Raw genomic sequence first — 24,731 nt, forward strand, 5'->3', positions numbered from 1 at the left:
TAATAACACAATGTTTATTGTATTAGCGCCTCTTCGCCTCTGTTTCTGTCGTACCTATCGTACATTTATATATACATTGAAATGTGTATGATACAATTTACATATATGTATATATTTCATATATAGATACACGTATTATTCAACTGTACGTATAATATCTTTTTATGGTGGATTTTAATTAACTTGCTGAATAATGTCCTCGGGGTTAATCAAACTTGAAGATATCCCGCATCGCGTTGCCTCACAGCCTTGACTTCAAATTTGATTGCTGCAAAAGAATGGCCTCTCCTTTTGCTCGGTGTATTTTCATCCTAACTTTCATCGTCCTCTTTAGATCCATTCTCCCTCTCGCTCGCTCTTTTTATTACTCTCTTCCTCTCCGGCTCTCATCTGTCTTCACCTCTTCCACTTTTTTCCCCCCATCCGTATAATATGTCTCTGGTTCTGACTTCTCCTCTACATAATACGTATACCCTGACACTGAATCTCTCTGTCTTTCTCTCCACCTATCGCTCTTCACCGAACTTTTCCACCCCTGTAATCGAGGGAATCGTATTAATACAGAGTAATACAGCAGTGTAAGAAGATTCTCCCGCCTGAAATGAAATTACCAAAATGTCGTTCTCTAGTAGACACTATATTTTGAGCACGACGCTGCATCGTTGACCCAAAGCGTCGCGGAGTAAATTCTTCCGCCAGTTTAACATACCATGGAATGATGCAAAATTCAACACTATCAACGTTTTGCACGTTTTGCCCTATGTTGAGTTAATTATGGTGTGGTGACGTGGTACCGATATTTTCAATTACACGTGGGGATGCAACTTGTTGTCAATGGTTCGGTGCTGGTGGTTGGGCTGGGCTGGGCTGGGCTGGGTTGGAAGACTAACACGATCGAGAGGTACGGCAAGACGATAGCTCGCTCGAATACTCTAACGAATGAAACACATAGCCTGTCTGAAAACGGCAACGCACGAAGCTCTTCAATACATAGATAAATCATATCGTATTATGTGTATATGTATATTATACATAGCGACTAGAGTCGAAACTGCATACCATACAGCATGTCGCCGCCAATCCAACTAACAAAAATATTCTTTATCGACGATTTTTCGTGGCCCTAATGTACCGTGATAACAATTATTACTTATTTTCGTACATACCGCACACAGTCGTAGACTGTGAATTCTGCACACTAACTCTCAGCTTCTAAAACCGTTTCCGAGCCAAGATCACTGCGCAAGATTGCAACAAAGTTCGTGCAATTGCCTCTATAGGTGCCTAGATCATTATCAAAACTCAAGTATACATGTATACCTCTTCTGAAGAATCAAGATTCGATCACGCTTTCGTAGTGCAATACACGCTATCCGATAACTAGTTTCATGTTTAAAGTTTCAAGTATTCTATTTGCTATTGGATCGAATGTTGAGGGATAGTTTGAAGGCTAACGAAGTTTTGCCGAAGGTTACTAGACACGCCCAGCTAGAGGGGATAATTTTGATCCCAGTTCGCTACGTTATTGTTGTAAATAAATCGTCGTAACAGTTTAGAACGAACGGGTAGTTAACAGCGCAGTAATCTTGTCTTGGACGGAGTTCGAGCGACCTCAGCTTCGTCGTTATATTCTCGGTCTGGCTTTCCTAACAATTCTAGCGTGGTGGAAGGTAACGAACGTTCGTTCCGGTTGACTCGAGAGTAACGGAGGATATTATTATTGTTTGACCATAACTCAGAGTTGGGCAACGTGAGGCACAAGCGAACCCGTAGACCCTCCCACGCTGGCAGGAGCCCCCGGCAGGTTCTGGACGAGCGGACGTTGTCGTCTGCTGCCTCTTCTTCCGCAACCTCGATCACCACCACAACCACCAGCACCGCCATGATCACGACAGCCGCAACAAGCGCCGCCTTGAATTATCCGACGAGAGTGAGCGCGAACGGCGAAATCGTTTCCTCGCCAATTCATCCGTCGGCGTTCCCTCCCCAGTATGAGAACAGCCGACATAAAAACGCGTCCCGGGGGAGCCGTCAGCCTTGCGGTATCCCGCCTGACGCCGGATACGGGGAAATCGGCTTCTCGCCGTCGTCCTACGAGGCTATAAACAACCCGAGATCGACGGTGAGGAGATCGACCCGGAAGGAATCCGGGCCGGAAGTTGGCACCGGGGTGGATCCCAAGTGGCAGCATAATGAAACGCCGAAGAAACCTACAGGGATTCTGAAACAGACGAGCGCCCTTTGCCACCCTCCGTGCAATGACCAATCGAGCAACTCCGAGGGGAGGCTCAGTACTCTTGCCGGTTACATACCCAACGACACTTGGCACGGGCACAAGAACGTCCAGTGGAACTCTACGAGAGGTGATAAGGATGACTGGGAGACGAAAATTGACGAGGCCAAAGTAATCAAGGAATTCTCTTATCAGTACATCAAACCCGAGCAAAACCCCCAGGACTCAACGCCGCCCGATGTACAGGCCGTAAATCTCGTTCAGTCCAGGATCAAGTCCTTCGAGTCAAGCCTGGATGAAACACCAGGGTCGCTGCTCGCCATGCAGGAGCCTCTCAAAGTTTCTCCCCCCCAGGCAACGGAGGCTCACGTTTCACGACTCGATCCGACACGGAACACGACCGTCATCCGCGACTTTGCACTGGGCGATTCGAGCCGGGAGAGCAGAGATTCCGTCGGCGTTGAGGAGGAAGCCTCCACGGACGATGGAAACAAGTCGGTGAAGGACCTCCTTGCCGATTTCGAGCGGAAATCGCAGCAGGCTCAGAAACAGGAGAATGACAAGAACGAGGAGTATAAACAGCAGCAGAATCGCGGGGTGTTGAGCGACACCGAAACTCTCCTTTACGAAACGGGTAGCGACCTCGATCAGCCGAGTAAAAATGTCGCGGAGGAAGACGAGAATCGGGAAATCCAGAGGTCGGTGAACGTCGAGGAGAATTTTACGGGGACGATAAGGAGGAGAAAGGACCTCGGTGACAAGAGCAGGAAAGTCAAGGATTCGAAGGCTGGCTCGGAGAACGAGGCGGAAGCTGCAAACACCCAGGAAGTTTCCAACCCCTGTTACACGCGGCTGAGCGTTACCGAATCTTTGGTCACTCACGACGATCAGCTGTCGGTGGAAAGCGAACTGACCAGCCCGGCCTCGAAACCAGATGACTTCAACCCGGAGGAACACTACATGCCGATGGCACCGAGGAAGGCGATTCTGGACCCGTCGAACGAGCGTCCAAATTCAAAGATGATGGAAAGCCTCTTCGCGAGTCTGGACCACGAAGAAAATTCTTACGTCGAAATGAGCCAGAACGGTATCGGGCACTCACTTCTCGCACCCGATGATCAAGACCGGAAACACGACTCCGGTGATTACTCGACTCTCGATCCCCCCCACTACGAGTTCGTATGTGTTGCTGACAATAAAATGGAGCCAGTCTACATGGAGGTCAGCCAGCTTGCTGACAAGGAGGACACCGAGTCGTCGGGGAAAAAAGCCAAGACGAAGAGAGACTCGGGAAATGACGTTCTTCCGCCGAGGCCCGACCTTCCGGACATCCTGACTGCCCTCAAATCCGACAGTTCCGACGCTGACGACGAGTCATCCAAGGACCTCGACTCCCTCGACGCTCCTCGTCATCCTCGGTTCAGTCTCTCCGACACCTTTCGCCCGGCCTCGTATTACTTGGGAGCCAGCCAGGCGCTCATTGCCGAGCTCCACGACTCGTCGGACAGTGAACTTGTGTCGCCACCGCCGATCCCGACCTCATTGCCACCTCTGGACGACCTCGATTCCCTCGAGATTCAAGACTCCTTAGGCGAAGCGAAGAAGGTCGCGCCTCAGGTGGCAGCGAGTCGGGACAGCCTAAACAGCAGGGACTCGCCAAAGTCCTGGAACAAGCCCGCGGGTCAAGTCGAGACGCACAGACCACCCTCGAGGTTCTCCGATACTACGATAAGCTCGACCTTTCGCGACAGTCGAATGTCGCTCGAGAGTGCCTCGGGCAGCGATTCTGTGGAGCTTAGAAGCCCCGAGGAGGAGGCCAGGCACCGTCAGATGAAGCGACGCCCGGTAAGCGACGAGGTCTGCGAGGTCCTCGACAGTCTGGACGAGCTCGAGTCCCTTGGGAGCCGTTTCGACGGGGCAAGTATCGACCTGGATCAGTACCTCGAGGAACTCCAGGCCCGGGACGCGTTCAACGTTGATCTGTACGCAAAGGACCTGAGCTACAACAGCATATACGGATTGAACGAGTCGATGCTCGCCACGGATAAACACCTGCGAAAAACAACGAGTCAGGAAATATCCGGCAAGGGTAATCTCCCCTCGTACAATACCCTGGATCAGCCTTACCAGTACGGTGCCAGAACGAAGACGAGCTCGGCCAGCAGTCTGCCGTCAATGAGGGTCAGCGACCTGCCCCCGATGCATCAGCACTCCCAGTCCTTCACCGGCGACGTTCACTACGAGAACGTGGTCAGCTTTTCAACGCTCCGCGGTTCCCCCGGCGTTCGTTCAGAGCACGGCGACGGTTCTAAACCGGGGGAAAATTACCGCGGTCAGAAGATACCGTCCCATCAGCGACCCAGCCCCTTGATTTCTCACAGCAGAGACTCCAGCTACTCTCTAATATCCGGAAATGCCTCGATATCCACTTCCGTTGCCTGCCAACGACCCAGCAGCGCTCAGTCATCCTCCGTCATGTCGCAGATGGGCTCCGTTTCCCCATCCGCGCCTGGTAACGGCATTCCAAACGCTTCGTACTCCGAGCAGAATCGCCGATCGCAGGGGCGACACTCCCGCGAAACGAGCCAGGACTCGGCCCGCTTCTCTTTATCGCCGAATCATAGATCATCCGCGAGTCAGGACTCGGGTCAGTACCCAGCGTCCACTTCCACCGTCAAGCTCAGCCCCCAGTCCGCGTACTACAACGCGAGCCAGGTGCAGAACGACCAGAACGGGGCGCCGTACTACTACAGCGACCTGCAGGCCGGTGTGAGCGGAATAGACGCGCTGATCAACCGCAACTCGGCCTCCTCGAGGCTTCCGCAGCTAAACAATCAACGCGGGGACGCGGCCTTAGCGGCCAACAAGAGGAACGACATCGGTCGCATGGTGAATCCCATTCCGAGACAGATGCCGCGGCAGATACAGGTCGAGGACATCGACGAGGCCAGGCGGATTGCCGCGGAACTTAGGAAGTCCAGCACCCAGTTTCTCGCTGAGAAGAAAGCCGGGCTTTTTCAGGTCGACAAGCGGAACATATATGAGGCCGACACCCTCAGGAGGGTCAAGTCGACCGACCCTCTACCTGACGTCTCCATGATCCCGGACCTCAACTCGCGGAACATTTACCCGCACGGTATCCGCGATAAGACGCAAGATGAGTCCAACACAACACCGAGCGGATCACGTTTTCAGGTGGAAATCGGCACCCGGTACGCCGCTCATCGGAGATCAAGGTCGCTCGAAGGCCTCCTGGACGATGCCGAGCTACAGAATCTGGTCGAGCAGAGGTACGGCACCGGGCAAATGATCGGCTCGAGGCAGCAGCGGGAAACCACGGTCCATCCTTCGCCCGTGCACAACCAGAACAGATTCAACGGCGAGGATCCCTGGGAGCAGGACTCGCTGTGGAGGGAGAGTCTGCGCAGGGTCAGCCTGAGGCACGCGAGATCCCTCGACAATTTGGAAGCCTCCGTCGGTCCGTCCGCTGTTCAAGATGGGCGGATAGCCGGAGCCCAGGGGTCGAAGGGTCGAGCGCGTATCACGAGGGGCGCGACCTACGTGAACGACAGCGTGATTCTGCGGAGGGAAGCCTCGGAGGTGGCCGGGGAGAGTCACAGGATGCGAAGAAGACAGGCTGCCGCGAAAGAGCGGGATCAAAGCGAAGCGCAGGGAATGCAACGTGGGGAGGAAGTCGACGAGGGTCGAAGAGAGGAAGATGAGGCGGAGGAAGGGCATCCGGGACCCGAAGAAGAGACCTACGAGAGGCTGGCCATGGACAGAATTGGCGTCGGCGGTTACATCTGGGACTCGGAGAACGAGGCGTACCGGAAACCGGGGACTGCAGCGGCGGCTGTCCTCCAGCAACGCGATACTGAGCATGATAATCGGCAGAATTTTTTAGCCGAAGGCAACCTTCCCCCAGCTCCGGCGATGGCGGAGGCGTCACGCGGGTCTACGGCAACGTCCGGTTCGTTCGAAATCGACCGGGAGAAGCTGCGTCAGTGGGACCTGCTCTCGAGCGCCTGCTTACTCCAGGAACAGCAACGGACGTCAATGTCGGAGTCGGGGCGAGGGTTGCCGACGACAGCAACGAGCAGGCAAGAAGACGGGTCGGCGCCGGCGCGACACCAGGAGTCAACGGCAGACTCGACGATCCCAATCGCGAACGAAACTTCGGGTGTTTTAACGTTCGATACGCGCCGTGTCCCGCCCGGTCATCCGGACGCCAACGAGGCCCAGGGCCAGGACGACGGGACGACGGTTACTCGCGGAGCGGCGACGACGGACGGCTCCAGCAGTGCAAACGGTACAGGTGAGTGGCCTTTGGGGACTGGGATTTTGAGGAAGTAGGCGGAAGGTCTGTGTTCCAAAGTCGCCGCTCCGGAGCCGCTCGCGCGAGTCGTCGTCGTCGTCCTCAAACTGTATTAGGACCTCCGGTACGTCTGTATACCAGGAATTCGTTTTTTCGTTGTCGAGCATCACGCACATTCCGGTATCGTTTTACAATTGGCCACTTCGGATACACCCGAAAAAACTTTGTCTAAATACCATTTTCACGTCATTGTTATACCTGTACATGTTGTTTGTTAGGAAAGGTTATTCATAAATTGTATTTGCAACGTTTTGAATTATTCAGATAGTGCTAATCTCAGGGAAAATTTCAGCTCAACTCCATTTACTCTCAGCATCCACATTTTATTATAAATCATTCATATGTATTTGTCATTTTACTGTCCCATCGTCAGTGTCTTTCTGACATATTACTTAATTTCGATTAGTTTTTTTTATTACACTTTACTGTCGAGGAAACTTCGTATACGTATACTCTAGAATCTCAATCCAATAATCGTACGGCAATAACAGGTTCCGATCAAGAAATGCTACGAAATGCAAATCAAAAATCAGCAACGTATCAAATCGTGAAACATAAGAAATGGCTAAAAGTAGAACTGAGATTAGCGACTATACGGTAGCGGAAGAAGGGTTTTTTTCGTGACGAGAATAACTCCGAAATGTGGGTAGTGGGCTTTTGCAGGATGAAATCGAGGATCAGTAAATTTCGCGTCCCGTTTAAGACGATCAAAGGCAATAACGCCCATTCGCAGATATTTCACAAGCACGTTCGCGGGTTCCAACTCACCGTAATAAATTATCACAACACGGATGTTTAATCGGACGAGTTAGCTTTTCCCATCGTATTTTTCGTCGCAACGTATCGCTCGGTAGAAATGGTATTCTACGGAGCAACTGGGTTGAAGTTTTTGCACAGTTTTAATCAAGAGTACAACGCACGTGTGTTTTATACATATATGACGAATTGAATTCCCTTTTTGCCGGAGAAGTTGAGACGGCGAGTTGGAACACGGCCTTGCGTCGCGTCTCGGTGGCGGTTGGGCAATTGCCCGATAATTTTCAGCCCTCCTCCGTAGTTCCTAATCTGCGTTTCATCCCTGACGCATAACGCAAGGGCCTCGATTCGTCGGAGGATATTTTTCAAACCGAAAGAGTAGGGATCTCCTGATGCATAATTGCGCTTTGTTCTGACGTTGGAATCGGCAACAATCAAAATGATCTGATAACTGTCAGCATCGGTAGTCGATGCACCCTCGGGAAGAAGTTTCAAAGTGTATAAATTGTAGAGAGGCGACGGGGAGAGTCGAGACCGACTTGTAGGCTAATTTCAACCCTCCGCATTCTTTCGTTACTTTTTTCAATTACCACCGCACAAAGGAAAGAGGCCATTCCGGTGCGAATAGCGCTTGGAAAAAGACTTGGCGAAGAAATTTTATTTCCTCTCTTTCTCTCTCCCCCTATCGTTTCACCGAATGGAACGTAACGCAAGGAAAGGGGAACCCGGGCGTTTCTCACGACAGAGTACGAAACCCTCGGGAAAAGTGATTCTCATCCTCCATATTCTTCGCTTCCTCTTCTTACTCTTCTACTCCGAGCCAGTCAACTGGACAAATGCAAGTCGATTCTTCCGACCAGCTAATGTCTTTCGAAACTCATTTGATGAAACTTAATAAGTTTGGGTTCAAATATCGGCGCTCTCCTCGTTGCACTTTTTCAACCGAGGAGATACAATGTTGCTTGAAATTAATTCGTCACCGCGTCACAACTATTACCTTATGTAATTCCGTCTAACTATATTTGGTATCTTTACACATGTTGTACCTTTACAAAGATTCTCTAACGTACGACTTATTATACATACATATATACATGTTTTGTACAGCGATAGATAACTCATTATTAGAATAGATAAAGCACGACTATAAACATAGATATTATATATAGAAAATGTCACGCCAGTGGACATCGAAGTCCTAAAAGAGAACAAATTTTTATATTTTAACTTACTCGTTCTATTTTTTAATCAATTTCTCTTAAATTTTTTTTCACGCAGGACATTTTACCCTTTTATCAAAGTTTTGTACTATTTTTTATTTTTTTCTCCTTGATTATATAAAGTGTAATTTAGGCACACAACGTACGCGAACGTACAGCTAACTAGGCGTAAACACATGTAATTTTAATACTAGCATTTAAAAATAATTCTACCCTACTATATCCATCGGATGATTAATTACTAAAGTATATAGATTTTTAACCATAGTGAGTATTATATTATTACTGACAATTGTACATATATAAGAAGAAAAAAAAGAAAAAATGCCAATTGTTGTACAACGCTGCGTATACAGCAAAAACACGCACAAATACTGACTGAGAATATAATATGAATATATACATACACAAGCCTGCATACACGAGGCTCGAGGAACTTTCTTACATAATTTTGTATGCGTTATGAAAATATTTTTTTTTTCTATCTCTCACACATTTTTCCTCCGCATTTTTCTGCGAACCGTCTTTCGATGCAACCGCATATTTAGAGAGCTCGAACGGAAGATCAAGCCTGAACTCTTGGCTAGCTTTCGACATTATATTTCGCAAGACACCGATCGCATACCTCGACTACGTATCGCACCTCATTTGAAAGGTCATCCGCTCTTAAGCTCCGGTTATAGCTAGCGGCTCACCTCAGACATCTAGCCGCGTTAATTCGTCTTTAAAAATTGCTCATCTCTGCGCAGTTTCCCTTGCAATTGCCTCGCTGCACTCTGGACTCGGTTCGATAACGCGTTTCCACCTATTGGCATCGCTGTTGCGGTAGGTACAACATCGCCACAGGGCTCGGGTGCATTAGACATTAGTCGGTAGCCGTACTATCTGCAGCTACTTTGGGTGTGTGTAGGTATCTATAATGCTGCAGGAGCTTAAAGCGGAAAAGCTTTTATGCGCCGCGGTGCGGGTCTTGAATTTTTTATCCGTACCCCCATTCGATGTATGTACCTGCAGTCCGGTAATTCGCGCATTATCCGTGTATGTGTAACATACACGTATCCCAAAGTACCGGGTCGCCATTTCAAACTCCCAGAGTTCGATCCGATGTGCCAGAGGATAAGACTCGTCAAATATTCAAACACCAGAGCCGAGGAAGAACCGCGTTTGATATGCTGACTTGGACTTATAATTCCCATAAACCTTAATATAATGCCTGTATAAAGCCGCCTTTCGAATTCCTTGGATTTCTTGGGATTATTCTGTTTTTTGCCGTTCTCTTCACGCTTCCACAATTCCCGGCACGTGTTGCTCGATAGAAAAATTGTTGACAAACGATCGCTTCTGAACTTTCAAACCTTTTTTTTTAGGTATTATACCTAAAAGTTTTTCTAGACGGATTTCACTGGAATGATATTCTCGCGGAGGGAAACAACGATGAAACCTCGAATCGCGAACTCTAAAATTCGAACTATTAACTTGTCGTGAAAGAGTCGCAAAATTAATTCGTCGTTTTACTAATTTCCAACGAACCTAAGCTCGCTATTCCGCGTACATCTCCATCATTGAACAACGCAATTATGAAACGGTTAAACGCGCGCAATCAGCAAACGAATTGGGTCAGTCTCGAACCATGGCACGTATGCACAGTGAGATCTTGACTTGAGGAGTAACGTAGGATCGCGAAATCGCGAAATAGGAGACACTGGGAAAGTCGAGAGTACGATTGGCCTCCCTCTCTCTTTCTCTTTTTCCAACTTGATGTCATAACTCGTGGAATCCTCGAGGCACCGCCGAGGATGTCGGGGTCCAAGTGATAAAAATGAATTCTGTGTAATCTGCGTTGATTAACGGCGAACCGGCGGCACAGCGAGGAGCGAAGTACATCGTCCCTTTTTCCAAGGGATGCGCCGCAGATGCTACGAGGGCGATTTGGGACTCCGGACCCACCCGTTTGCTCTCTCTCTATCTACATCTTTGCTCGTATATTTCTCACCGGCGTATTCACTCGATCCCCCTCACGTATTTCGTTATCTTTTCGACTTCCAGCATTTTTATATCATATTTTCTAGTCATTTGTTATGCCAACTTTCCTTTCGCGGTAGATAAAAAATTAAATTATAGCCAATGTACGACACGCTTGGCAATATTATCGCTTCTTTTGTGCAATGAACACTTCTGAGAAACTAATCGGAGAAATTATGTGCGGCTGAACAAACCGTAGGTAATAATAATTCTAGACGTTTGTTTAAAAAATTATTCGACAAGCTGAAATTTGTTTGGTTCTTTGAAAGCGATTGCACGTAAAATCATGTCTGGAGTAATTATATTAGTATTCTTTTTCAAGTATTTATCCATGCAAATATGGCGTACCTCAAGAGTTTCAAAGCCTTTAAAGGTATAGAATGCCTGTATGAGTAGCCTAAAGGTAATAAATACATTACAATCAAAGCTGGTTATTCCATTGGTTTTCAATATTATGCAATTTACGCAAAAGAATCGCACAATTTTGACCTACAGAGGTACGGAACAGTCAGTTACAAGCTATAAAATTCTCAAGACTATATAATTGATTGTGAATAATCAGTTTATACGAATGAAGAATCGACGAGCAATTGGGACAATCTTCTTACACCGACGCCAGAATTTCTCGTTCTCGTCTCTTTGAAGCGCCTTAAAACCTGCAAAGCTTCACCGAGCCCGTGCACTCACACACGATGCATGACACGAATCGCGAAATCAATCGTCAATGTGTGCGTGACAAACAAAACCTGCGGACACACACGACTCTCAGTTGGCGTCAGGGCTCGAGGCGAAATCATACGATGTTTTGGTGTGCGTGTCGTGTGTGACGTAAGAGTTTCCGGCGTGTCGGTGTAGCATGCCTACTACTCAATGGGGACAGAACGAATCATATCCCTCTGCCGGACTCTCGGCCCCCCGAACGAGCATCTGAACTCGGCAGTCACTCGTTGGCGGTCCGACAGATACGACGCGATTTAACGAACGGCGACGCGTATGCGAAGCCACGTGTGCAGCGTCGCGACGCCGACACCTGTTCAAGGTGCTCGTTGTTGTGAGTCGACACCATTCGTCCGGTCCGACTCACGATCGGTCGTTTGTTTGCGCAGAGACGCGATGCTCGGGGTGAAAAGAACCGGGTCGGTGTCTTTTTGTAGCTGAAGAAAATCAACATCGATTACAGCCTCGTGAATTATTGCACCGACGACTGTAGTGCGCGTGATTGATCAAGGCCGAAGGAAGTGTTTGTTTCACTCGCAGCCAAGTGAGGACGCAAATTCACGGTAGTATTCGGCTGGATCGTTCAGGGATGAATTTCGATCGGACGAAGCTTGATAAAGCTGAATGCACGATGAATCGGGGTGGAAACATTGAATACATCGATACAAGTATCGTCGAGTGAATAAGTGCTGGAAACGGAGTGTCGTCTGGTGATATCGCGTTTTGAAAACGGGTTTCGTGACTGGAAACGGTAAATCAGAATCCCCGAATTATGGGACGTATATGGTATCGTAAAGCGACAGCCGGAGCCAAAGAGACGGAGACGGGGTTGATGTTTTAGTCGGGATTTCGATCGCCCGTTTAACCGTCTAAAGTGAGCATAAACGCTGACCTTTGACCGTTGATTATTTCATCAAGTGTGAAATAAGGTAATCAAGGGTTATACGTTCTCGTAACAGTCAAGCGAGTCTTGCTGAGAAAGACTTGAACGCCGTTTCGGAGCGGGTGCAACGATCGGGGCTGTTACTTTTATTATTATTATTCTACTACTACTTATTCTTCTTCTACTTCTTCATCCGTTCTTCTGCAACTTCACACCGTTGCAAAATGGGAGGAAAAGTTGGACTGATATGCGGAAGCTGCTGGTCAGGAAAATACAGTACGTAATCGACACAAACTTTGTTATATGTTACTTTTTACGTACGTAGTTTGTTTTTCAATTTTTCAATTTTTTTTCCTCTCCCCCTTCTCTCTTCTCTTTCATACCACCTTCACGTTTCATTTCGCTCGTAAGTCGCATTTGGTACTTTGCGGTTTTCTTTCTACCCCCTGCAACGCGTGCGGCTATAATTCCTTGCTAAGGAAAACCCGCGATTCGCGCAGCGAGAGGCCATGCATATGTGTAATAAATCCGATCAAGCCGCACGCACTGCTATGGAAACGGAGGCTATGAAAAATTATTCATTTGATTAAATTAATTGAAACTATCCAGGTGATTCTCGGTTATTAGAATTTCCGGGGGAAAGAACGAAGTGAAAATGGAAGAAGAAATAATTCAAGGGGATTTCGGTGGATATAATAATGAAAGTCCGAGAGCTGCTAGTCGAACAGAAAAGTTTACGTCGATCTGTTTACATACTCGCTAGCTCGATCAATTCTTCACAAGGTTTTATCTTGTGTTTATCTGTACCTTGCTTGATCGGTCAGATTTAACGGCTTGCTAATAATAAAATTTAGACGGTAGAAACGTAAACTCCAACGCCTTGGAAAAACGATACAGTGACGGTCTTTGTTCGCTCTTTTGTATTTCATCAGTTGACGAGTTTGCAATTAATTGTAAATCCTCGCACCTGGAGGACTCGATGCTATAACCATAACCATCAAATTAAATTCCTTCGATTATACGTACACTTTGAGTAACTGATTCATCTCACTTGGACAAATTGACTTTTTATTGTTATCCGAATGTATACACTTTGGTATATACTTTATAATACACTTTTATTCTTTGCACCTGATCACGTTTTATCAGCAGCTTTGAAATCGATCGAATAACGAGTTCCGATAAAGTCTCAGAGCTTTCGACTATCGTGGTTTGAATGATCATCGAAGGATAATTGGGGCGGCAAACGAACCGGAATTTAAGACGAAGAATTTCCTTCCATCGAAACCCTCGCGAATCGTTGTAGGACTGTTTCAGGCATATCCTCGCGGCCTTTTCACCGACGACGATGACGGCATTCGTGTGCGAGCGGCTTCGTTTTCGTGATCAGCGAACTTCCCTCGCGGCTTGTCGTGCAGAATGGGGATTTTAGCACGCCGGAAAATACCGAAATACCAAACGATTCTGAATTCTTGGAATGTAGCCAGAGAAAATCTTCCGGCTTGTAAGCTTGCTTTTTCTTGCCTCCCGGCAGTCAAAAGTGAAACGCAAGAATACGAAACTTGTGATTCTTTCCCTTTCCATTGCGAAATTCTTTTATTATATTCAATGGCAACGTGCGAATACTAGGAGAATCGACTATTTATCCTGCTTTTTATTTCAACCTCTCCATCTTTGGCTTGTGAATGTTGCACTTTTGTGAAAAAAAAAAAAGAATTCTGCATATATTTCGAGGAAAGATAAAATACCTACGCTTTTGAAATCCAACCGTGGCGTTTCAGCGTTGAAAAAAAAATACAGAATCGAATGAAATACCTAAAGCTCGGTTTTCATCGTGCTTAATTCAATTCTTATTCTAATTATTCCTCGTAGTAGTCGACAGTTTTTTTTCTTCTCTCTATACCTCGTGCAAGTGATATATTTGTTTCTTTAAGAAAACTGCCGGAAGTTGGCGTCGCGTTTCTTCGTGGAAATCCAGTTTAAATTGATTTAAATAAACCCTTATTCCTCATTTGTATATTTATTCGCATCACCGTAACGACAACATCCTACACCAGCATCGGTGGATGAATTTCAGAGGCAACGTTCCTGTTTTGACGTTCAATACGGCATTACGGAGATCACCTATACGCATTATATATAACCATCTATTACGGGATCTATTATAGTTGACGCGTGCGATTATTGCCTAGGGAATCAGCGATATGAGGAGAATCGTCGAGCGATGGATTGATGGTCTAAAAAATTCATCCGACGTTCGATTTGGCCGCATCAAATATTGACAATCATTGAAATTAGTATCGATTATCGGGGTGGGTAGCGATTTCAACGTATCCACATCGATGCCAATTTGCGTGCTTACAGCGTGTGGAAATGCTATTTTCCAGCCCACACTGATCGGGGCATGTGCATTTATCTGAAATTAATCGAGTTTCTGTTACACGCTTCGAAGGAACTCCTGACTTGATCAATTCCCAGTAAATTGCAGTAATTAAAAAAAGAATCAGGGTGTACGTTCCGTTGCAATTTTATTATATCACCGAAATTTTCCCACCAAGTCAGCCATGGACTCCTTCTTTTCTATTTACAAGACGCCGAAATTATCATCGCGTTTGATAATTCAAGATGAAGCAATTTCGATAAGAGGAACGAAACACGCAAGCCGTCACGCAGGCTGCTTGTTCTCAAAGTTCTCTTCACGCTTCGTTCGCAGTCTCTCCTCGTCGAATGGTTCGTAATTTCTTGTCCCATATAACGCAGACGACACACCTGTTACCTGCGTCGCTGCTACTGCGGCAACATTATTCGTGAAGAAAAAAGCGAGCTTTTCACGAGTGCGAAAAGTAAGAGAGGACCGAAGAGGTGTAGAAAATAAATGTGCGGACAAAAATTGAGAGCAATAGTTAAGGCGAGATGAAACGAGACGAGATTCTCTTTGTGCGTATTCGTATAATGTTGCCTGTATCCGTGGGTTTCTCCTGCTGAAAAGAGAGAATCGAACAGCGAGCGAGGAGAGCGGAAATTCTCGACCTCATCCCGGAGAGGTAACTGGACTTGTAACGGCGGTTGCGTTCAAGTTGGGAAAGAGACTGCGCAGTTTCGAAGGGCCTGTAAATAAACAATAACCCACTCTGCTACTTTTTGACGGATCATTACTCGGCTCGGTAGCCGTGCGCGGATGCGGGTCGTTTCCTCGGGCAAAAAAGCTTTCTACTTTTGTCTCGTCTGTTTATTATTTATATACGTATATTGCATAGTTTCGGAAAGAGCAGTGAAACAGGGCGAAAAACATTCGGAAAGTATAAAAATGAAAGCCTTTCAATTTCTCGTTATCTGACCGCGTATTGCAAGAATAACAAAATGGAAGGATGTGTATATTTTTCTTTCGTCGCCATTTTTCGGTTAGATATAAATAGCGTGAAATGGATCGAATTGCATTTAAATCGAATCACGCTGCAGCTTTGCAGGATCGTGACAGTTGTGTATATTTTACTCAAAATGCTCATTCATTACGGCTATTAATTTTCAGCCTTCTCTCTGCAGCGACCGTGCTTTAAAAATCGATTCAAGCTGCGTGTGTAAAATTACACCTATACCCTTTATCGAAAGACTGGCGGACCTTTGTTTCGCATCGTTTCGAAATAAGTTTTTCTTTGTGTCTAGTACCGGGAAAAAAATGCCTCTAAAATGAAATTGTAATTTCATTTGCCAACCAGCTGCTGTCGAACTTCCGTGATTAATCATCGGCTGATCCCTAAAATTTCTGAGAATAAAAAACCGCAGAAATTACCGTTCCGGTGTACAGTACGAGAGGAGTGAAAAATATTTCATTCTCCAACGTCAGCCGTTGTGTTAAGACTTTAAAATATATATTGACCATTTTTTTTCGAAGCAATCAGCTGCTCAACCCGGAATAAAATAATTGCTAAACATGGATGGGCTTGACTGTAATGAACTGACTGAAACAAAGATATTCGATTTTCTTTTTCGTCGTTTTGTGAAACATGGCCAATTTCGATCGGATTCGGCATGAGTAACGAGACACCGTTACCGACATGAAAAAAGTCAGACGAAGTCAAAGTACCGTGCAGATGTGTACAAGGGTATCATCGGTCAAGGCCAAACGGCGTCAAGGCACGAGTTGCCTTGGCCTCCGGCATCCGCGTGGCATCTCTCGTCTCATTATACGTATACCTATGTACATATGTTATGTATATGGATATCCTGGACGCGCGTAAGTGGAAACGGCCGCTCCGGTCGGACGCCTTGGCTCTGGAGCCGCGTTTCGAGCAAACAAATACGAGTTTCCGTCGTGTGGACACACGGGTACGCCGTATACCGTTATCCTATCCTCTCGCATTCACAAACTCGACCTCGGACGATTTTTATCGCCGGATTCTTGCGCCAGATGGAGTTGCGCGTGAAATGACGCTCGAACGAATTAGACTGTCGTCGTTTTTGATATCAGGAAAAAAACGGCGGACAAAAGTTTCGAACTACTGGCGATGGACAAATTTCCCGAAAACTAGTTTAGCTTTGTTCTATAGGCAAGAGAAAAATCTTAGTCGAAATTACGGTCGCACGAAAATGATTAGGTTCGAGTTCTGTGACGGTGCAACTTTCGGAAAATTCATCATTTCGCAACTTCGGGATATTCTAAAAATTTAGTGAACCGTAATCTAACAGTATGGTTGAAAAATTCATATTCTACAAAGTTATTTTTCGTGGGATGTTTTGTTGCATTAACGTTACTGATTTCAATCTCGTCGGTAATCAGACGCGACGATTCGAACGCTTTGAATATTTTATTCTTGTCGCGATTTTCCCGAGTATTACGGTGTACGAAAGAATGACGTTAAGTGACACAGACGCGAATCCGTGTCTGTGCTTGGGACTCAATTGTCGCGCAAAGACGAAAAGAAACTCGTCGTCAAATCCTTTGTCGAGGAAAATAAGCTTAAATGTAGACAGATGATGTTTTTCAATTTGCTGAAACATTGCGAACACCGCTGCATGAAATTTGAAGTCAAGAATTAGATGCGCTCTTGAGGAAGAATACTGCTAACATTGGCTGTCGAAAAGCGGAGGGACGCTAAAGTTAATGTCGCGATTAGCCTTGATCAATGTCTGGAATTTAACGTACGGCTCATCCGGGAAGCGCTAAGCTCATTCAACTAGTCCATATTCCACTGTCCTTAATTTTTGCTTTGACTTCAACCACCGATTTCCGAGTATTCGGAGATGATCTTATAATCAGGATCTGATCCGAATATCGGGAGTGAAGGATCCGGGCCCGTCGTATGTAACCTGTTGAAGTACTCCGATGGAAATTATTGCTGAGAAAATAGCGAGGTGTAAACACGTGAATTCTCGGATCGTTTTCGCATCAAGATTCAAGATTGTGTAAATGGCGAATCTGCGGCAGCGTCGGCGTCGCCTCTGCAGGCGTTTCGGCCTCTTTGCCTTTTAGGTATAAAGGTGGCTGCGACTCCGCTCTCATAAATATGGGCGCGAAATCGATCGAGACCCCCCGGCACCAGGGGTGAAGCGAAACTTTGGGCCAAAGCTGCGAAGCTTATGCGTCTCGCGATTCCGCGACGAACGAAACTCGTCCAGGATAAAAGTAACCCGTTGCCAACTGGGACACGCTCCTCCTATATTTGCCTTCGCGGCTTATAAATATAATCGGAAATTCAGGTCGCGATGCTTTCAAGTATTTGTATAATTCATTTCGATTATGGATACCCATATGCAAAATCGTTACGAACTTTATGAAATCACAGATGGATTTTACACTCGATTATTCGTACATTACGGGTGTGCAAAAGTTCTCGGCGTTGCACGTAGACGACGATACCTAACGTTGGTTGTAATCGAGACTTTACTTTTTTATCTCAAGCATTTCTGTATTGTACGCACTCCAAAACTGACCATATAGTGTAGAGAATATGGCTTGTTCTTATCGTGAAAGTTTGTGCGAAAAATGAAAATCGATAAAGTGTACGTTCGAAATTTAATATTGTTCCAATTTAATCTCGGTAAAACAGCTGTGGATTTGAAAATACTAATTTGTTCTGTACATGGAGAATCTGCCGTTAGTGAAAGTAGTACGTGTTAATGGACAATTCTTTCATGAAGAATAACCATTTTGTATTCTAAAAACCAATAAAGGTTTTTCATTTTTAAAAAAAGCCGAGAACTTTTGCTCACCCCTAGTATTTTCGCTGACATCTTTCCCTAATTAATACATGGAAGATCAAAACGACGACGGGCTGATTGAGAAGCTAATAATACACGACTTCCGAATTGGCACTCAAAGTGATTTTGACGGAATCTGGAATTAGATAGAGCGCGGTGTGTTCTTAATAGAGTATCAGTGGCGATAATCAATGTCCTAGTCTTCGATTATAGAAATTGTCAAACTGTAGTTGAGGGCTTGATTAACGTCCCGAAGAGTGAAAAGCTCCTCTCAATCGAATCGAATATAACATTGCGAATGAAAATTCCATCGTTAGGCAAGAAATATTTAGTCGCTTTTTAAAACTCCAATCTCGAATTGACGGCCCGAGATTTCGGGCTGATTGCCTTGCATTAGTTATCGCGATATAATGTTCGCAATATAAGTTCTTCTACAGAGGCGTGAGTTCGATTCAATCTTCCGCTTCTCAAGTCACCGTGCAGCAGCAGCAAATCGCTGTGCAGTAAATGCTTCGCGGAATTGTGTAAATTGGGAACGTTTCTTCACCCGTAAGCGTGTCCCCGGTAAATTATTGCGAAATGCCGTGAGTCGTTTTCTTCCAGAGGATAGGTAAAAATTCAATCAACCGGAAATAGAAGTCTGTAACATCTCTTACGACTCTCCGCTGCGACCCCTGAGTTAATTTACAAAATCATTAATTGGCAAGAAAAGTTAGTGTCATACGAATTCGGCGATAAAGATCGCTGGGGAATTGGAAGAAAAATAAAGGAGATGAAACGGGATGAAGAAATAAAAAAATATGGCCTCGGTGTCGTCGAGAGGAAGAGGCGACGATTAGCTGTCTCTACGCTAATTAGGCACGTCGTTACGTAACGCGTGGGGGGACAAGCTAATTATGTTTTCTCGGTCAGGCTTTATAAGTTAACCGCGTGCAGTAAATTGGTACTTCCGGCCGTGACCTACCCTCGGTTTTCCCCCGATCGTGCTCTACCCTTCGGTAACATTACACGCACGCACGTTTACCCACGTACACATATGTATTTCCGCGTTATGAATAACGCATTACGTTTGCGCGTATGTACGTGTATATATGTATGTATATGTATTCCAATTCGCACGACACGGCGTATATCACGCGTTTTTTGCTCAGCGATATTTTTAATTGCCTTCAATTAAGAACATTCGCTCGGCAGAGAAGCTCGTCGCGGTGTCCAATTAACGCCGATGCAATTCTCTGCGACTTTGACTCATGTTACGCATTTCTGTCCGTTTGTTACGTTGTACAAACGTTTATTAAACAATTCCATGAATTCACCTGTGGCGCCTATCTTTTTGCGTGTGAAACTTGCCAGTTACGGTCATGATGTATATCCCACGCAATATTACCGTATTAATAACAGTCCGGAATCGCTTTCACTTTTTCCCGTTTATCATTTACTTTTATTTTGTTACGTACGGTATTACGTTTTCACATTATTCACCCTTTACAGTCGAGCTGTAAGTGTCTCCTTTTTTTTTTCGCTAAACAATCGCAGAACTTTCTTCAATCTCTCGTAAAAATTGAAAGCCAGAAAAATTTACGCTTACAAGTCTTTTCTCCATTAAAATTCAATAAGAATAAAAATGAAAATAAAATACGCCGAACTTCACGCTTATTCGCAATTTCTGGTAAAAAGGACCGTGATCAATTTCACACAACACGCACAGAGCGCCGCGTGCATCAAATCGAGTCGTTGCAGCAGTCAATCGCTGAAGTACTTTACCGTAGGATTGATGGCCAGTTCGACTCGGTTCGAATTAAAATATACGCCAAGCAATGCCCGAATCCACTCCTACCGGGTGGCGTGTGTCTGGTTCTCGTCACGATTATTCTAGACCACCTAAAGATAACCATAGAAACTTCGGAGCGTGTGAATGTCTGTACAGTGTACGAAGGTGTGCACACATGCTTGCGTTGTTCGAATAGTTTGGTTGGGTTGGCCAAGGCGTGGCAACGCTCTCATTTCTCTGGGTCACGGTCTATCTGGCTTCCCGCATTCGTACGTGAAGCGAGAAAAAAAACTGCAGGTACGAGGCACGAAAATTTGTAGGTTAAAAAAAATTTGTTGGATAATTCTTGGTCAAATTGTTTATTTTCCGATGGCTAAGATCGAGGGTTCAACCATTTTTGTGCTATTTGAAACGACGGCGTATGTACTACTTCGGTGTATGGTTTCTTTTTTTTTTCCTGTCTCGCGCAAAAATGTCTATCATATTCGTTAAACTTGGAGTTACCAACGTTAAAAAAAATGTGTACACATATATGGATAAAAATATGTCAGAGAAAGCAGAATAAAAAATGAAAAAAAATATCCAGCGTGAATTGCGCTCCGAATGAAAAGCAATTCGCGAGAATCGGCATTATGTACGACGATTCAATTACCTTTTTGACGCCTCAGGACAATATGGCCGACGATGGGAGATTGTGTTTGGTTGTTCGAAGAGCGTCGATGCCTTGCAGGTTTTGAGGCTTCGGGGGGTCGAGGAGAGAGAGAAGGAAGGGAGGCTGAATCGAAGGGTTGACTTTTATTCGACGCCCCCCGTCGTCAACGGGAGCCGTTTGTACTTGGGCCTTCGCCATTGTGGTGCTTCATTGTTCCGCATTCTTATTGTTCACATTTCCACGAGTGAAATCAAAGACTTCGCGTTCGTCCCCGCTCGTTATACCCATTCATTCGAACACCCTGTATAAGGCTGCACCGGCGAAGCTTTTTCAAATTCAACTTTTCCGTTTTCCTCCGTTTTTTGTCGTCGTTGTTGTTATCATTGTTTCGTATACAACAAACGTTGTGACGTTTTGTTTTTTCTTTCGTCGCACAAAGCTTACGGGGCGTGACTTAATGCATATTTTATCGAGGTTGAACCGAATCCTCGCTTCTGCGACAAACAACGACTATCCGCATCGTGTCGGCTTCGATTCGGCTGGTTTGAGACTCTTTTACGCTCGATGTTAGAATAGCTGCTACAGAAATCCGGGGACAATAGCTTTCGCGATCTGTTCAACCGCTTGTAATATAAATACGCGTTAGACTCTCTGAGCTAAAGAGCTTGTCTTAGCCGTGACATGACGCGAATCACACCTTTCAGCTAATTCATGCTAATTCTTGAGTTACTTCTTATTATTCTGCTTGTTTCGGCTTTCCATTGTCTCCGCTGTTGGGCATAGACGCTTTACAAAAGAAAATGTTAATAAGAAGGCCAAGGCGAACTGAGATACGTACGTAAGATAACGTACAATCGTGTACAATTACATTTAACGCCCTTCGCATGACAAACTCACTTTTATTCTCTATAATTATAATAATCATCATTTTTACAACCTCGATCTATACAATATGGCGTTGATAAATTGTCAAGAAAATTGGGTTGCCTTGGCTGCAATAAATCTTTTATCGTAATTGTTATCGGCGTTATATTATACCGAGGAAAAATTGACTTCATATGGAATCCAATGTTGGTATCTATTTACCAGTGAAAGCGGTTCGGTAAGAACAAATTTTACGATCGAGAAATTGACTTTGTATAGAATTTCACTGCGAATTAATATAGCTTGTCGGAAAAATGTTCTATTCATTTAAATATAACATACGATTCAAATTCGGAACCTCACATTTGCCCGCATAAGCAGGTGATTGGCTCAAGTTAGATTAGATTATTCCCAGCATTGAAAATTCCAACCATAAGTGCCGCTCAACAATGCGAACAATGTCTTTAGCAGCTGGTAACTACATAGCCATACATATCTATAGTGAAAAAGAGGTCTAGTCAATTTATCGTCTCACAGCAAAAATTCGCGGACAAATTACGACCGCCAATTTTTATCCCTCATTGAAATTCCACGGTTTCGTTGAAATAGTCCAGAAACAGCTTGCGGCGAATTACGCCGAATGGAATTTTTTTTTTTTTTTACAGACGCGCAGCTCCAATTGATAATGCAACCGCGTCTATTATCGTAGATTTTCAGGGTAAACTCATTGAGAATTGCAGGCACAAATAACGGACACACCCCAGGCATGTGGAACACGAATAAAGTGGAAGCTGTCTCGCGGCTTCCGGAGCTTGGGCAAAGTATGCACAATATTTCAAACCGCTTCTTTGCCTATCCTGCTGTACCTGAATAACTTTCCCGAGTTTCTGGTACCTATCCAGGAACGTTATACTTCGCAAGGACTCGCCACAGTGTGGCCGGATTTACCTGACTGCAGTTACCGTAAAGATAAGGGATATATTGTTCGCGATAAAAGGGACAACCGCGTATTATAGGCATTGAAAACTTTTCCCGAAGACGCTGCGGGCGTATGTATACATGCGGTCCGATAAAGTACGCGGGTGTAAGGTACGAAAGGAAGGAACTAGCCGGATGTACCCGAAGAAAGATTTGCCTTTTCGACCAACATCCATTTTTACATTCACTTTTTATCAAAGGATATTTCGTGCGTAGCCGGATGATTTGAAATTTTGATCGAAGCTTGCGTCGCTTTCGAAAACTTATTTTTTCCATGTATATATGAGGTATTCCGCACGAAACAGACCTACGTATGATCATCACTGTCGGCGGTTTTTTCTCTTTTCAAGTATGGTGCAGAGTGTATAACAAACAAAACAACATTTTCCAGCGAGTTTCTCCCAAAAACACGAAAACTCAGTGTTCGAATAAATAGCCGCAATCGATTGGCTTCGAATTTTTCTCACGAATTCTTTGTTAAGAAACAAAAATTTTTAAACAAAGACGAAAATGGGCAAGCTTTTGGCTTAGAAGCTAGAGGCGAAACAAGTAATGGAAAAGTGAGGAAAATGTAATTGATTATAAATACAAATTTATATTTTATACGTTTTTTTTTCTCACTTTTCAATTACTTGTTTCGTCTCTAGCTTCTAAACCAAAAGCTTATGCATTTCCATCTTGGTCTCAAAATTTTCGTTTTTTAACAAAGAATTGATGAAAAAAATTTGAAGCCAATCGAGCGGGACTATCAATTCGATAATTGAGTTTTCGTGTTTCCGGAAGCGGTAAAAATCAAACCCGCGGTTCAGAAAATACAAAACTCGGTGAAAAATGTTCTTTTTGTACGGTCTACATCGTACTTGAAGATTTAAAAAAAAATCGCCGATGGTGAGGGTGAAACGTAGATAGGTTTGGGGTGGAATGCCTCATATTTTAAAATACAACTTTGTGTGTTTGAAAAAATATCCGAATTCAATTTGCAAGTCTTAGATGACCCGACGTTTTTTTTTTATCATTACTTGCGTCATCGAAGCGACGTTTCTCCGTATGACAATTAGCCGAAAATGCGTCGTGACGAGAAACGAAACTGTTGTAAATTCCCGCACGTGTAAATTTCTCGCGTAACGTTTTCGCGTACGTATATATGCGTATGTATGCGTTATACGAGTAGATTATACACGTATAAACGTCTCGCTCTCGCGAGGTTGCAGAAATTGTTTTGGTAACCCGAGCAGACGGACGTAAATACCCGCTTGCAAACAATGTTTGTCGTTTCTCGGAAACAATGTTTGCCAGGGTAAATATAATTAACATATAGACAGAGCGGTTGCATTTGTGTAACCCGTTTAGAAAATTTTCCATTGCTTCTACGTGTGGAACAATTGTCATAAGGTAGGTATAATTATAACGGTTTTTGTTAGAAACAGAGAGAGAGAGACAAGAAAAAAAACCTAGAAAAACTATTCAAACCCTTGAATTAAACGTCAGTCGGACGTATGAAACATTGATGCGTTAAATTTGCTGAATATGAATATTGCACGCAGCGTTTCGTACATGTAACCGCAGATTGCACTCACTTCCTGCGAGGCATACGGACTACCTTTACACGTGCAATTCCGCTCTTTGATTACACATTTTGTTCAGTTTTCCTCGGTCAAGATTCCGCCCATTCTTTACCTCGATGCACATCCACCGTGCAGCCCGACTGCCGAAGGGCATCTATTGTGACGGAATACCGGAACGTACGGCAGCTTTACATTCCGCATATGTGTATCAAGCCTCGATTCAACCTACCTGCCGTCTGCTCGTGCAAGTTGACGCAAATCGTACAAACTGCATCTGCATACGCCGTGAATGTCGAGTGAACCGACGTCTTTTCGAACTCGTGAACATACAAAACCCGTCCTTATAATGCAGTCATTATCCGTCCTGACGACCGCCTACGGAATTGAATACTTTGCGAGGAAAATACGTTGGCGTGTATGCAGAAATGGAGTCAATGTGGCTTATACTTTCCGTGTATGGAAATGCTTTTTTAATTGTCGTGTTTGTGGTTTGATGG

The 24,731-nt window shown here is 45.0% G+C and overlaps 1 protein-coding gene across 5 annotated transcripts in view; it reads left to right on the top strand.

Moving 5' to 3' along the window:
* LOC124307620 (uncharacterized) overlaps positions 1 to 24,731 on the top strand; it is a 142,219-nt gene that overhangs the window by 63,858 nt on the left and 53,630 nt on the right. For all 5 annotated transcript variants that reach the window (XM_046769501.1, XM_046769503.1, XM_046769505.1 and 2 more), the window contains exon 11: positions 1,740 to 6,548. In XM_046769501.1, the coding sequence (XP_046625457.1) occupies positions 1,740 to 6,548 (4,809 nt within the window). The remainder of the gene's footprint in view (positions 1 to 1,739; positions 6,549 to 24,731) is intronic.

The sequence above is a fragment of the Neodiprion virginianus genome, chromosome 6, assembly GCF_021901495.1.
Source record: "Neodiprion virginianus isolate iyNeoVirg1 chromosome 6, iyNeoVirg1.1, whole genome shotgun sequence".
Classification (NCBI taxonomy): Eukaryota; Metazoa; Arthropoda; class Insecta; order Hymenoptera; family Diprionidae; genus Neodiprion; species Neodiprion virginianus.